The sequence below is a fragment of the Mustela putorius genome, unplaced genomic scaffold (genome assembly GCF_011764305.1).
Source record: "Mustela putorius furo isolate JIRA1106 unplaced genomic scaffold, ASM1176430v1.1 tig00000198_pilon_pilon_pilon, whole genome shotgun sequence".
NCBI lineage: Eukaryota > Metazoa > Chordata > Mammalia > Carnivora > Mustelidae > Mustela > Mustela putorius.
Window position 1 is genome coordinate 8,605,882 of NW_025421311.1, and position 15,731 is coordinate 8,621,612.

The window sequence follows — 15,731 nt, forward strand, 5'->3', positions numbered from 1 at the left end:
GTCCCCCACCATCCCCATTTTGGTTTCCACAGCTGCGAGTAAGAATAAATAACGCCTATCTCACAGAGATTTTGTGAGGGGAAGAAGACAGTTCTGGTATATAACAGGCATTTTTTTTTTCTAAACAGAAACTATTGTAATTAATAGTCGTGAAAAATGTACTCCTTCTTTCTCCTGGCTTCCCAAGAGTCAGCTCAGATCTGGACTATGTCAAGAAAGTATCAAAAGGTCCCTTTGAAAACCAGGAACAACAGAGTAAATGTTTATATTATAGTCACAACAGAGAGACTGAATTTATCTTGTTCACGCCTGTGTAGTTTCTACCCACAATCAGCCAACACTGTAAAACTAGTTTAACTTAAAAAAAGAATCCAATGTTCAATTTTTTTTTTTTTTTTTTTGGTCTCAGCAGAACCTCCAACTGGACACTGCAGTCATCTAAAATACACTCCTCTAGCTTCTACTCACTAAACTTTTACTCTCCCTTCCAGGCTCAGCTCAAGGACCACCACCTCTGAGAAGTCTTGCACCACCAGACGGACCTGCTCCTAGGATTCCCCATCTTTCTACTGCAGCACATAACATATTGGACTGTAATCACCTATTCCTGTGATGGCAGCCTTATTGGACAGAAAATTCTATGAAGACACAGATGCTCAAAGACAATTTATTCAATATTTCTTTAGCTGAAATCCAGTTATCTATCTGCTCAAGTGTGACTGGCTTATATAGAAGACAAACACAAAGGCAGAAACTATCAGCACAATGCATTTGTAATTTTCAGATAAGAAACGTGCCTACCATAGCTAATGAAGCACTTGGAGCAGGAAAGTCTTCCAAAATAGTCAAAATAATGCTAAGTAGTACCAAACATGTAGGCAAAGTTAAAGAGCTGTTGTTTCCATGACAAAAGATAGGATGTCTCACTGTGTGACAACTGTACAGCATCAAAGTATTTATTAAAAACTCAGTCTTGGGGCACCTGGGTGGCTCAGGTGGTTAAGCCTCTGCCTTTGGCTCAGGTCATGATCTCAGGGTCCTGGGATCAAGCCCCACATCGGGCTCTCTGCTCAGCAGGGATCCTGCTTCCTCCTCTCTCTGCCTACTTGTGATGTCTCTCAAATAACTAAATAAAATCTTTAAAATAAATAAAATTAAAATTCAGTCTTTCGTATTTACTGAATGGACTCACCCATGATCAGTTAGGTGACAATTATAAAGTACTCTGCTTTAAAAAAGTACTTTTACCCCTATCGTTTTTATTTGGTATCAAAAAAATCCTGACCTAATACACCACAACAGGTCTAACAAAACAGCTGTAGGACAGAAGAGCCATCAGGGTAGAATTTAATCTGATGGATACTCCCAAATTCGTTCATCCATCTATTCACCATGACAAATCTTTATTGAGGACCTAGAACACAAACAACACTTACTTGTAAGATGGAGGAAATATTTTCTCTGCAGGAGTTACTCTTTAAAAGAAGGGACATCAACCTCACCCCAAAACTGTCAAATTCAAAGATGAAATAAAAGCACAAAAATTCTATATCAAGGTACAACCCTCTTAAGTCTAACTGACTACAGCATGGCATCATCAGTCCTGCTGATGCCCAGTAGGATAATGCCTTCTGTCCCAACAGGGCTTTTTCCATCACCAGGAAAGTGATCACTTCCTGTACATTCAAAATAGCAACATCTGAACTGAAGTGCTCCCAAGTTCATCAAAGCAGGTAGAACAGAGCTCCAGGCACTCCTCCCAGGCAAACACTGGACAAAATGAATGGCAGACGCCAACATTCAAGAAAAAACTGGCCACCTCTAGGCTGGATCGCAAAACAAAGATCCCCAACCCAGCCACTGTTAAACCAGAAACATGAAGTGGAATTGATTCCGTCATTTCTGCTCTCCCAGACAACCTGCAGATTACTAGATTTATAAACCTCATCTATCTCGGCAACTGCCTTCATATAGTCTCAAAGTTTTATAAATGATCAATCAAAATAGCAATATGTAATAACCTGTTTAAAAGGTAAAGGTCAGTTTCCCAAAATTAAGCAGAAATTAACATCATTTATTCAACCATTTATAAAGGATATTATGCGTCCAAGAGATTCCAGTAAATCAATTTATAATGTGCAATCTGGGTCTAAGAGGGGAGTCTTCCTTCTATTGACTTGTAGAACCAAATAAAATTTTACAAGGCAACTAAAACAAGGGGCAATTAAAAACATACAAACTGGGGTGCCTGGGTGGCTCAGGGGGTTAAAGCCTCTGCCTCCAGCTCAGGTCATGGTCCCAGAGTCCTGGGATCGAGCCCCGCATTGCATCGGGCTCTCTGCTCAGCCTGCTTCCCCCTCTCTCTCTGCCTGCCTCTCTGCCTACTTGTGATCTCTGTCTGTCAAATAAATAAATAAAATATTTAAAAAACAAAACAAAAAACCAAAACCAAAAAACAAACATACAAACTCTCTGTAGCTAAAGGGAGACATCTAGAGGCAAAAGCTTAAAATTGCAGCTCTTCTTCACACCCTTGGGGATCTTGAGTCTGCCCTAAAGGAGCATTTTTATTATTTTTTAATTATTTTTATTATTAATTATTTTTTTATTATGTTCAATTAGCCAACATATAGTTCATCATTAATTTTTGATATAATGTTCAACAATTGATCAGTTTTATGTAACACCTTTTAAAATTCCTTCACTTAGGGAGCTCCTGGCTGACTCAGAGAAGTGTGTGACTCCTGATGTCGGGGTTGTGAGCTGGACCCCCATGTGGAGTGTAGAGATTTCTTAAATAAACTTTTTTAAAAAATTAAAACTCCTTTACCTAGCAATTATTCTCTAAACGAGGCGGTTTGTGAATTCAAGTCATGGAACAAAACACAATTTCAACCTATTACCTACTGCCCTCTACAATGACAATACTCCACAAATCCCAAGAGGACCAATTAAATCTCACTCATACGCTTACTTTAAATCTCCTCATCCGATCTCTTGGTTCTGTTAGCAAAGTGGCACAGAAAAGTGATGGGCATGGCTCAAACGGGTAAGAACACAGAGGTAATATTAACCCAATTCACAGCACAGCCCCAAGATGATCACATACACAAAATGCTTCAAGACCTTCTGAAAATTAATGCAACAGAAACTACTTATTTTAATGAAAAAACAGTCTCATAAAATGGCAGATCTGACCAGGAAGATCTCTAGGTCATCCCTCTGTAACTGTCACTAACTCAAATGCCCTAGGGGGGCAAATAACACAGGCTCAGGGCTAGGGGGTGGGGTGTGGAGGTAAAATGGAGTCTGCCTTCCCCAAACTAAAGGCATCCCACTCTTTTCCGCTCAACCCTAAACTGGCCAAACTACCCACCCTCTCAGGCTGACTCTACCACTTGCCCTGCTTGGTCTACACATTTCCCAAACTTTCTCCCCTGAATGCAAAGGTGTTAACAACAGCTTGTTTATCTGGAGATAATGGGATTATAAATGTTTTTATTTTCCTGTTTTAGCTACCATACTGGTTTTCTAATGAGAACAGAAAAAAAGTAACTTTTCACTCAAAAAAGTAGCATCAAGAGCCATGGCATACTGAGAATACAGCAGGACTAAAAGAAATCACATTAATCAAGGGGCTCAGTCGGTTAAGTGTCCAACTCTCAGTTTCAGATCAGGTCAGGATCTCAGGATCTTGAGATCAAGTCCAGCATCAGGCTCTGCACTCAGCAAGGAGTCTAAGATTTTTCTCTCCCTCTCCTACTGCCCCTCCCCACACTCACTTGTACGCATGTGCACACGCGCTCTCTCTCTCTCAAATCTTGAAAGAAAGAAATCACATTAATCAAGAAGAAATATTTAGTGGCTACTTATCACCACTGTGCTATATCAGAACGTCATTTACTTTTAAGATTAGCGCAAAGAAATGCTGTATTTGAGGAAATAAAGCAACCGAGCTGAAATTTCAAAGTTCAGGCAAAGGAAGTTCTCTCTTCCTCTTCCCCAGATTCCCTAAGGCCTTACCATAAAGATCAGGTCCATGAGGAGTAAAGACATTATACAAGACGATGTTCACTGGTGCAACTACCAGCTTCCCATAGTAGTAGCTATCAATGACCACCACAGGCACCTAAGACGGAGCAGAAAATAGATACCAATTGCAGGGTTTTCTTCTGGAAACATGCTCCCAATGCTAACAGGATAAACTTCAAAATGAGAAACAGAATGAATTTCTCATATTCTCTTTCCTATCAATATGCTTTCATTACAAGTTTAAAACAAAACAAAAAATAAAACTCACCAGAAAAAGTATTAGGGCCACCAGAGACCAATGAAAGAAACTCTTCCACCTGTGTTTCATGACCAGCAAATCAAAGGCAATGGGTAAACTATTTAACAGAGAAATGAAATAGGGAATTAAATAAAACACTTAGAATGTAGACTCAAACAAGTCATTCACACATACCTCATGCTGAAAAGGGGGAAAACATGTCTCTAGCAGTTAATAGTGAGGAAAGAAAGCTGATAGAGGAGAGAACGTCTTCTCAACAATACAGTGTAACATTAAGTGAATGTTCATTCAGAGTACATTAAGTGAATGTGCCCTGTGGTCCTATACCCACCCGGCCAAATGAATGCTCATCTCTTCCATGATTTATAAAGATTTTAATAATATTACACATTTTGATTTGTCAGTTCTGCTATGTCTCTTTCCAACACCATTTGCGCTTATCCCTTTCACTCAAATTCTGCAAGCAAGTGGCATATGTATGTTGCCTTCACCATTTCTTCCTGAAGGCCTGGCTTCAAGTCCATGCGATGGACTTAAGATCAACAGGAATCTCCTCTCTGCCAGACCCAGCAACTCTTCACAACCTTCACCTCCCTTGGTCTTCCTGCAGCACTTAACACAAAGCATCTGCTTCTTCCTCTAGGTTTCCTGGCTCCTGTTCTTTCCTGGCCTCTTCCCAAGTGCTCCTTTCCCGATGTCTTTTTTGTGCCCTACCATGGTCCTGGGTCCCAGAAGCAAACTTCTACTCTTCTTTTTTTCCACACGCATTTTCTCAGTAGGTACTTGCACTCTTACATGAATAGTCACCTTCATATCCATGACCTCCAAATCTAGAACACTAGTTGGAATCTTCACCCACGCTCGAGTCACAAGGAATTCCCTCCCCACATCAACGTCTTCCAAAAGAACTTACCCAAATGTCAACTATAGGCTTTGCTCTGGACCCCTCTGCAGAACCAATGTCTCCCATCTCTGAATTCACATGGCATTACCACCTCTGTCTTTTATTTAGCAATGCCATGTGCTATCAGAAGGTATTTCTCCTGTGATATGAACTTTCACATTCTATTATCAAAATTTTGCATTATCATTTGTATTTTCATTTTTTTCCGCCCAAATATTTACATTTCTATAGCATCTTTACTTCTCCTTCGGTGAGTCATCATACTTTTAATTACTTGTTCAATGTCTGTCTTTCCTACTAAACGTAAGCTCTGGAAGTGCAGGAACCTAAGTGTCTTCTTTATCAAAGTGTCAGCAGTGCCTAACACTAAGTATTCAATAAATGACGGTCAACTAATAGCCATCCGGAAATCCCTTATCTCAGCTGAAGGTAGACCAATCAAAACGTGCCACGCAGAGGTACTTGAAGAACACACAAAGTTCATTGCCAATGGTGCAGAGTAAAAGGAACAGAGGAGCAAAAGGTTGGAGAAGTAAAAAAGGAGGGAAGATCAGGACTTTGTGGGTCATGTTAGAATCTGGACCCATAGGGCAGGGGGTTCAAACTTCTTATTTAAAGGACCTAACAGGGGGCACCTGGGTGGCTCAGTTGGTTTAGCAACTGCCTTCAGCGCAGGTCGTGATCCCAGGGTCCTGGAATCGAGTCCCAAATCAGGCTCCCTGCTCAGTGGGGAGCCTGTTTCTCCCACTCCCTCTGCTGCTCTGCCTGCTTGTGCTCTCTCACTCTCTGTTAAATAAATAAAATCTTTAAAAATGAACAATTAAATAAGGGACCTAACAGTATGTATTTTAGGCTTTTAGGCTTTACAGGGCACACATGGTCTCTGCTGCATATTCTGTGTGTGTGTGTGTGTGTGTGTGTCAACTGTGGGTGTGTGTATGTTTTGTTAACAACCCTTTATAATGCAACAACTTCTTAGTTCTTGGGCTGTACAAAATAAGACCAAGTGGACTGGGCCCACAGGTGACAGATTGCCAGCCTCTGTGATACAGAGGAATGGCGAAGCTACTGTAGAGTTTAAAACAAAACAGGGAATGATATAGTCCTATTTGCATTTCAGGACGGTAAGTCTAGTTTGATTACGGAGAGATTTCCAGAGATCAAGCCTAGGGATGGGAAGGTCATTTAGCAGGCTGTATGGTAATCCAGGAGCAGAGGTGAAGAGGAGTAGTCAGAGTCAAGATATTCAGAAGGTACAATAAACAGGACATAGGAAAGAGAGACGAGTCACAGATAATTTTCAGGTTCCTGGTTCAGCACTGAGTAGATAGTGGTGCCATTTATTGGGATAGAAACATAGGCAAAAGAACAGATATAGACAGAAGATAATGAGCTCAGTTTTGTAAATGTTTAGCTATAGAAAAGGAGATATCTAATATATATGAGATGACTGGACCAGATTTAAGATACGGGAATCATCAAGATGACTGAAAGATAGGAGAAGAGATAGAAGAGGGCTTCACACAAAATCTTTAATATTTTGAAGATATGCAAAATAGAAGACTGACGGTGGGAAAACCAGCCTTGAAAGCAAAATTAAGAAAATTTAGAATACTTATCCTCTAGAAAACATTGAACTCTCCTTAAAATTTATCCCATAAATAAATTTCCATAAATGTATAGATATATATACAAAAATGTTCACTGAAGCATTGTACATCATAGCAAAAAAAAACAGAAAAGGGACGCCTGGGTGGCTCAGTTGGTTAAGCAGCTGCCTTCAGCTCAGGTCATGATCCCAGCATCCTGGGATTGAGTCCCACATCGGGCTCCTTGCTCCGCAGGGAGCCTGCTTCTCCCTCTGCCTCTGCCTGCCACTTTGTCTGCCTGTGCTCTCTCTCTCTCTCTGACAAATAAATAAAATCTTTAAAAAAAAAAAAAACAGAAAACTACATATCTACCAGCAAGGCAATGGCTACATTATGGTCAGATAATGGAATGCTATGCAACCCAAAGAAGGCTCTAAGTCTACATACACAGAAGATACATAGCTTTTCCCCTGTGGCCTCTACTCTGGTGGGAGTACCCCGGCTGAGCTCCCAGACACATGCAGAGAGGACAGCTGTGGGCTTTGGACACAGGCAACCCCAGGATGACTGGAAAGTAGGACATCCTTGGCCCTCCTAAAGAGAGAAAATTAGTGGCTGGTGATCAGTCAGTACAGCATTCTCAGATGCCTTTACCTGAGTGAGAAATCTGCCTCCATCAGGACCTCAGGTGTCTGACAGCCCTATGTGATACCAAGATAGGACATTCCTGTAAATAAACTTGCAGGACATGTAGAGCTTTGCAACACTGACATTTACTGCATGTTGATGATGTACCAGAATTGTAAACTCATTCTACATATCTTAATCCTCTCAACAGGCCTACAAGAGAAAGAACACCATGGGGAAGGGGGAGAGAGAATCTTAAAGCAGGATCCAGGCCCCTGCACATCCCGATGCTGGGCTCCATCTCAGCACCCTGGGATCACACGACCTAAGTGAAGAGTCGGACACTCAACCGACTGATCCAACCAGGTGCTCCAAAGATTTTTTTTTTTTTTAAAAGGTTGGGGTAGAGTAGGGTTCCCATTTTAGTTTTACATACATAGTAGTACAACTGCTAAAGTAAGGGCATAAAGACTTTATAGATACATATTATAAACAAACTGTTACATAATAATACAACACAAAAAAGCCATTCTGAGATTATTTCAACAATATATAGAGAATAATCTCCCTATATGCTAAAATAGCATTTGCTAACATTGCTGAGGGTCAACATTCCTAACCTGTTAAAAGTATCTTACTCCAAAAGGCTATGTGATACTTAATAAAGAAACCCTAGAAATGATCCTATTAAAAAAAGAGAAAAGAAGGACGCCTAGGTGGCTCAGTTGTTAAGCATCTGCCTTCGGCTCAGGTCATGATTCCAGGGTCCTGGGATGGAGCCCTGGCTTCCTGCTCAGCGGGGAGCCTGCTTCTCCCTCTCCCACTCCCCCTGCTTGTGTCCCTCTCTTGCTGTGTCTCTCTCTGTCCAATAAATAAATAACAATAAATTAAATCTTTTTTAAAAAGTAGATATATACAGTTACAGGATGATTCTATTTAAGAATTTATGATACGTATGCACATATACATGCATGTGCATTTACACACAGAAGGACAATTTCTGGAAAGATATATACAAAAGTATTAGTGACTATCTTTGAAGATTAGGCTAGGGGAAAAGAGAATTAAGAATTCTTTTTACCTCATACAAACTGGAACTTTTTTTTTTAAGATTTTATTTATTTTTCAGAGTGAGCACAGGCAGACAGAGTGATAGGCAGAGGGAGAGTCTCCCTCTGAGCAAGTCTCCCCCCTGAGCAAGGAGCCCAATGCTGGACTCGATCCCAGGACACCAGGACCATGACCTGAGCCGAAGGCAAATGCTTAACCAAGTGAGCCACCCAGGCGTCTCTGGAACTTTTTTTTATAATAAAAATATACTACTACAGTTGACTTTTGAACAACACAGGTTTAAACTGTGTGGGTTAACATACATATGGGGTTTTTTAATAAATACAGTACAGTACTGTGAATGTATCTTCTCTATTTTCATAGTAATATTTTCTTCTCTCTAGCTTACTTTATTGTAAGAATATATAATACAGGGTGCCTGGGTGGCTCAGTGGGTTAAGCCTCTGTCTTCGGCTCAGGTCATGATCTCAGGGTCCTGGGATCGAGTCCCACATCAGGCTCTCTGCTCGGCGGGAGTCTGCTTCCCCCCTCTCTCTGCCTGCCTCTCTGCCTACTTGTGATCTATCTCTCTCTGTGTCAAATAAATAGATAAAATCTTTAATGTATATATATATATATATAATAAATACAGCATACAAAATACATGTGACTAAGTTATTGGTAAGGCTCTGTCAACAACAGGCTATTGTCAAGTTCCTGGGGAGTCAAAGTGACATGCAGGTTTTTCAACAGCGCAGGCTGTCAGTGCCCCCATGTTGTTAAAGGGGCCACTGTACTATAATGACCTTAACATCAAAGTACAATATTTTTCTGAATTACTAGAGGCAGTGCAGACTAGAGCAGAAGTTGGGGGAACAAGAAATAAGGAGTCAGAAATACTATGGCCCTTGGGAAAAGAGCTGTTGAGGCAAGAACTGGAGATCTCAGGGAAGTCTGGTTTTAGGCCTGGTGAGTGGGAAAGGCACAGCACAGAGTGGTACAGTGTGCACAACACACCAGAGGCAGGGTCAGGGAGGCCTGAGTCCAGAGGGAAAGACAGTCTCTCAAGCCAACTCCGCGCTGAGCACAGAGCCCAATGTGGGGCTCAGTCTCACCACTGTGAGACCACAATCTGAGCCAAAATCAGGAGTTAGTCGCTTAACCGACTGAGTCACCCAGGTGCCCCAGCAAACAGAATCTTCAAGGAAAATCACCCTCTTAGACTCTCTTTTCTCATTTATAAAGCACTAATGACTGGGGTGCCTGGGTGGCTCAGCTGATTAGGCGACTGACTCTTGATTTCGGCTCAGGTCCTGATCTCAAGGTCCAGGGATCAAGACCAGTGGGGAGTCAGCTTAGTCCTCTCCCTCTGCTCCTCCCCTGACTCATGCATACTCGCTCTCTAATACATAAGTTAAATATTTTAAAAATAATTTAAAAAATAAAGCTCCCGGGGCGCCTGGGTGGCTCAGTGGGTTAAAGCTTCTGCCTTCGGCTCAGGTCATGATCCCAGGGTCCTGGGATCAAGCCCCGCATCGGGCTCTCTGCTCAGCAGAAAACCTGCTTCCCTTCCTCTCTCTCTGCCTGCCTCTCTGCCTACTTGTGATCTCTGTCAAATAAATAAGTAAAATCTTTAAAAAAAAAATAAAAAATAAAAAATGAAGCTTCCATGATTGTATTTTTCCTGCAAAGCTGCTGTAAGCATAGGGATAAAGTTCATAAGGGGTTTAGCAGCAGCTAACATACAGCAGACTAACATACAGCTTAAAAATCACTATTCTTATTAGAATGAATCAACAATATGCACCAAGAGAAATATTCTTCCATTTCCCATAAGCTCTGTAAGTACAATTCATTCCTGTAACTTTAGGTCATAAGCAGAGAACACAGAGATAAGCTAACACAGAGATTTACTATGTGCCCAGGGACACAAGGAAGATGAACTGTGTTGGTCCCTTACCCAAGAGCAGCACTGAACGGCCAGCCCAAGATAGCCCCAGCGGCTACTCCAAGCACAGCAACTGAAGTCTTGTCCATATACCAGCCAGTCACGGCTACCAATGTGGTGTACATACAGAAGCTGCTAGGAAGGAATGCTGCAAAAGGAAAGGAATGGGGAACACAAAGAGGGGGAAGGGGGTTTATTAGATGTTACTAAAAATTTACCCACATTACACAATACCAATAACCAGGAACATATTTTGAGAAACAATATATTAGAATTGTACAGTGAAGTCATACCCCTTAAAAAAAAAAAAGTGAAGTTCAATGATTTTTATTTTCTCAGTCTTTTTTTTATTATTGTTTATTTTTTATAAACATATAATGTATTTTTATCCCCAGGGGTACAGGTCTGTGAATCGCCAGGTTTACACACTTCACAGCACTCACCATAGCACATACCCTCCCCAGTGTCCATAACTTCTCCCAATACCCCTCCCCCCCAGCAACCCTCAGTTTGTTTTGTGAGATTAAGAGTCACTTATGGGGGCTCCTGGGTAGCTCAGTGGGTTAAAGCCTCTGCCTTCAGCTCAGGTCATAATCCCAGGGTCTTGGGATGGAGCCCCGCATCAGGCTCTCTGCTCAGTGGGAAGCCTGCTTCCCCCCATATCTCTGCCTGCCTCTCTGCCTACTTGTGATCTCTGTCAAATAAGTAAATAAAATCTTTAAAAAAAAAAAAAAAGAGTCACTTATGGTTTGTCTCCCTCCCAATCCCATCTTGTTTCATTTATTCTTCTCCTATCCCCTTAACCCCCTCCATGTTGCATCTCCACTTCCTCATATCAGGGAGATCATATGATAGTTGTATTTCTCTGACTGACTTATTTCACTAAGCATGTTACCCTCTAGTTCCATCCACATCGTCGCAAATGGCAAGATTTCATTTCTTTTGATGCCTGCATAGTATTCCATTGTATATATATACCACATCTTCTTTATCCATTCATCTGTTGATTGACATCTAGGTTCTTTCCATAGTTTGGCTATTGTGGACATTGCTGCTATAAACATTCAGGTGCATATGCCCCTTTGGATCACTACGTTTGTATCTTTATGGTAAATACCCAGTAGTGCAATTGCTGGGTCATAGGGTAGTTTTTTTTTTTCAACATTTTGAGGAACCTCCATGCTGTTTTCCAGTCACTCTTCTTTTTTTATGGTACCAACACACCCCTAGTTAAATGATGCCAAAACACCATTCCTCTCCTGTCCTGTACCCTAAGTCCAAAACTTAGAAAATTCAAGGTTATATTTCCAGACAGGGAATATGCTGCAAGAAACTTGGAGCCATTGTTGACTATTTCTGAAGTAGTTTATCTTCTGATAGTTTTCTGAGACTGTCCTGGCACTAACCTTTACCCCCTAGGAATTCTGGGAAGCCGTCTCAAGGGCCAAATATTGGATGGCAATGCTGCTTTGCATCCTGCATTGACAGACATAGATAGTTCAGGCTGTGGAAGTGCCTTAGTTACTTCCATCTAGCATCACTCTGCTGTAGTAAACAGCTACAACAGAGGCTGAGTGCTTTCAGGGTCTCTGTAACAGTAATATGCGATCCATGTTTCTAACAACTCTATACAAAAATGCAGATCTGCCTCTCCAGGCTGCACAAGGCGACCTCGCCTAGAGCACTGAAGAAGAAACAGCGGCACAAGGCCAGTACCACAACCAGGCCATGTGATCTCCCAAACTCAGGAAAGGCTTTGGAGGCTGTGTATCAAAGGGTGCCTTGAACTTCTCTGGGCCTTCTCGTTCTTGGCTGGGATGACAAAGCTAAAGGTACTCCTGAAAACCTCCCTCTTGTAAGAATCCATTTTAGGAGTAGCAAAGTAACAAAAAAACAGGAGGTAAAAGCTTCACAGATAAATGCTCTATAATACTGAAGCTCTCTGCAAAGTTGTCAGTTACAGCCACCAATGCAGAGGACAAGTGAGCAGAGGAATTGGAGGTCTCTGCTGGCCTGGAAGGGAGAGCACGGTCTCCCGGAGCACTGTGACTCTCATAAGGTCTCTGCACAACCACATAGATTTTGATACTGTCAATGAAGTTAAATGTACACTTTTGTGCTGGATATGATTCTTGTGTATATTTTGTGGGTATACTAGATTCTGGTACACACAAACAGAAATTAAAACTGAGATAATTATATCTAATAGCTTAATTTTTCCAGAGAAGTGGAAACAGGCTACCTTTTGGCAGCAGGCCACCATGGCTCAGAGAACAGAAATGTGCAACAGCAGCACGGCTCACAAGCCACAACTCTAAGGTTGTATCCTCATTCTCTTTAAGGATACCATTTAAAAAAGAGAAAAAAAGGCCCAGAGGATGCATACCTTTATAGAACACATCGCAAATAATGGGCAGAAAGTAGAACCACAAAGAACAGGGTTTTTAGACATAAAAAAGAACAAAATAACAAAATTGTTTTTTCTTCCTCTAACAGCAAGAAAAGGCAGAAGGTGCTGATGTCTTTCAGTCTGGTTTAAAAAAAAAAGGGCACCTGGGTGGCTCAATGGGTTAAGCCTCTGCCTTCAACTCAGGTCATGATCTCAGGGTCTTGGGATCGAGCCCCGCATCGGGCTCTCTGCTCAGGAGGGAGCCTGCTTCCTCCTCTCTCTCTCTCCGCCTGCCTCTCTGCCTACTTGTGATCTCTGTCTGACAAATAAATAAAATCTTTTTTAAAAAAATTTTTTAATACAATAATATAATAGAAAGCTCTACTACTTAGGAGTTCTCTGACTCCCAGTAACTCATTTCACTTTTCTCAATTTCCATGTCCTCATCTGCAAAAATGAGAAAGTATTGGTCTTACCCCTAACACAAAATTGCTGTAAGGACTGATGAAGATCATGCAAGAAACAGTGCTCTGCAAATTACTGATATTCTATCTAAACATAATCTATGCTGACACAAGTTCTTCCTTTCATGTAACTGTGAAAGTTCAGAGTACCTGTTATGCCCTCACCTGCCCTTTTACTTACCTGATGAGGAGCAAAACATGCCAGTGCTAAGAACCAAGAAGGCCAGCATCATTCGACTTACATGCAGCCCAAACTTCTTGCACACAGCCCTAGAAGAAAGGCAAAGACCATCAGCATAGTCAATCTTAAGGACAGACATTTCAAATCAAAGGAAAAAACATGCCCCCATCGCAGAAAACGCTCAAGACCTAAAGGCAGACACAAAACTGCTTGGACAGGTTTGTTAGCAATTCTGTGTGTAAAACAAACCCAAACATGCTTACTCTTCAAGCAGAAGAAAAACTCTAGGAGGCTATGTTATCTTTTCCATGCTAAGATCATGTACACTATCAACAGGAAAACAGCACGATGCAGTGGAAAAGTAACAGGCCTCAGAGTCAGATGGGCACAGGCTCAAATCTGGGTTCCGCCACTTACTGGCAGCAGTACCCTGGTCGGGTGACAAAATCCCTGTGTCAGAATCCTCACCCGCCAAGTGAGGATAATGAGAATGCCTACTGGTCACACTTCTGTGAGGACAATGCATGGGAAAGTGTTCAGAAGACGGTCTGGAACAGAATTGCTCAATAAATAGTAGTCACAAGACAAAAAGGCGAGGAGACACACGAAGGGTTAATAAGAAGTTGTCTAAGTCCATGTTTCTCAAACCCAAGGAATGAGAGTCTTCTCTACTTCATCCTGGGAGGTTTTTAACCCCGTTAACATTCTTAGGAATGATTACCGCTTCATTTAGTCCACATTTGTGCAGACATATTCCTGGGTTAACTGTCGGCTAGCTCAGGTTCCTCAGCGCATCTCAAAGCTGCTTTCTGAATTTTGCTTGCTCCTAAGTATATCATTCGTAAGTTTGTTTAGGGAGGATCTGTTAATGGCAAATTCCCTTTTTGTTTGGTTTCTCTCTTTTTTTTTTTTTTTTTTTTTGTCTGAAAAGCCTTACTAAGCTCCTGGTCTTAAAAAATGGCTTAACTGAGTACACAATTTTAGGATGACAATCATTTTCTCTGAGTACTCTGAAGTTTTCTTTAATCTCCTGGCTTTTGAGAAGGCTCCCGTCAATCTAACATCCCTTTGTAGCTATTCTATTAGTTCTGTCAACTTTTAAGATCTTCTTTGCCTTTGGTGTTCTACGTGGTTCACTAATTCCTTATTTATCCAGCTCAGGATATGTTGGGCTCCCTGAATCTATGAATTAGCATCTTTTTTTTCATCAATTGTGGAAATTCTTAGGTATTACTTCCCTAAATACTGTCTCTCCCCACTCTATCATCTCCTAGAATCTGACGGAATCTGTCAATACAGGTTTAACATCTTTATATTTCCCTTCTATTTCCTTTCTGTCACTCTGTACTTCATCCCTACTGAGCTCTTCAGATCAATTTTCTAGTTTGTTAGTGTCTAACCATTCAAATTAACCACTGCGTGTTAAACATCAATTCTGCTTTCATTCCTAGAAGTTCTGTGTGGTTCTTTCTCAGATCTGCTGGCTTATCTTCATAGTCTCATTCCTTATTTTTCTTTTATCTTCTTTATTGTATTGTGGACAATACAGGTAATCAGGGGGTCTACCTTAACAGGTTTTTAAAAATACGATATAGTACTGTTATCTGCACAATGTCGTATGATAGCTCTCTAGACTTATTCATCTAACAACTGAAATTTTATACCCACTGATTAGCAACTTCCCATTTCCCCCTCTACCCAGCCCAACAATCACCAACCTGTGCTTTGCTTCCACAAGTCTATTTTAGAGTCCCATAGGTGGAATCAGTGGTGGTTGTCCATCTGTAACTAGGTAGCTCACTTAGCACAACATCCTCAAGGTTCGTGTATGTTGTCACACACTGCAGGATTTCCTTCTTTTTCAAGACTGAATATTCCCTTCTAGGCATATACCCCATTTTCCCCCATTTATAGGTCAATGGACACTAAAGTTGTTGGTATTGGTCACAATAATCTTCGTTATCGTGAAAAATGTTACAAGGAACATGGAAGTGCAGATACCTCTTCAAGATCCTGTTTTAATCTTTTAGATAAATACCTAGAAGTTGATTGCTGGATCATACGGTAGTTCTATTTTTAGTTTTTTGAGGAACCTCCATACAATTTTGTACAGTGGCTATACCATTTGGCATTCCCACCAACAGGGCGCAAAGGTTCCAATCCTACATCCTTGCCAACACCGATTTGTGGTTTGGACAGGGTGGGGGTGGGGGGCTTTACAATAGCCATTCTAACAAGTATACAGTTATAGCTCACTGCAGTTTTGATTTGCATTTCCCTGAAATACA

At 41.2% G+C, this 15,731-nt stretch overlaps 1 protein-coding gene across 3 annotated transcripts in view; it reads right to left on the bottom strand.

Moving 5' to 3' along the window:
* The window catches only part of ALG9 (ALG9 alpha-1,2-mannosyltransferase), a 94,987-nt gene that overhangs the window by 65,629 nt on the left and 13,627 nt on the right, over positions 1–15,731 (bottom strand). For all 3 annotated transcript variants that reach the window (XM_045077553.1, XM_045077552.1, XM_045077554.1), the window contains exons 5-8: positions 13,444–13,532; positions 10,422–10,557; positions 4,301–4,388; positions 4,024–4,129 (exon numbers count right to left, since the gene is read on the bottom strand). In XM_045077553.1, coding sequence (XP_044933488.1) covers positions 4,024–4,129; positions 4,301–4,388; positions 10,422–10,557; positions 13,444–13,532 — 419 coding nt within the window. The remainder of the gene's footprint in view (positions 1–4,023; positions 4,130–4,300; positions 4,389–10,421; positions 10,558–13,443; positions 13,533–15,731) is intronic.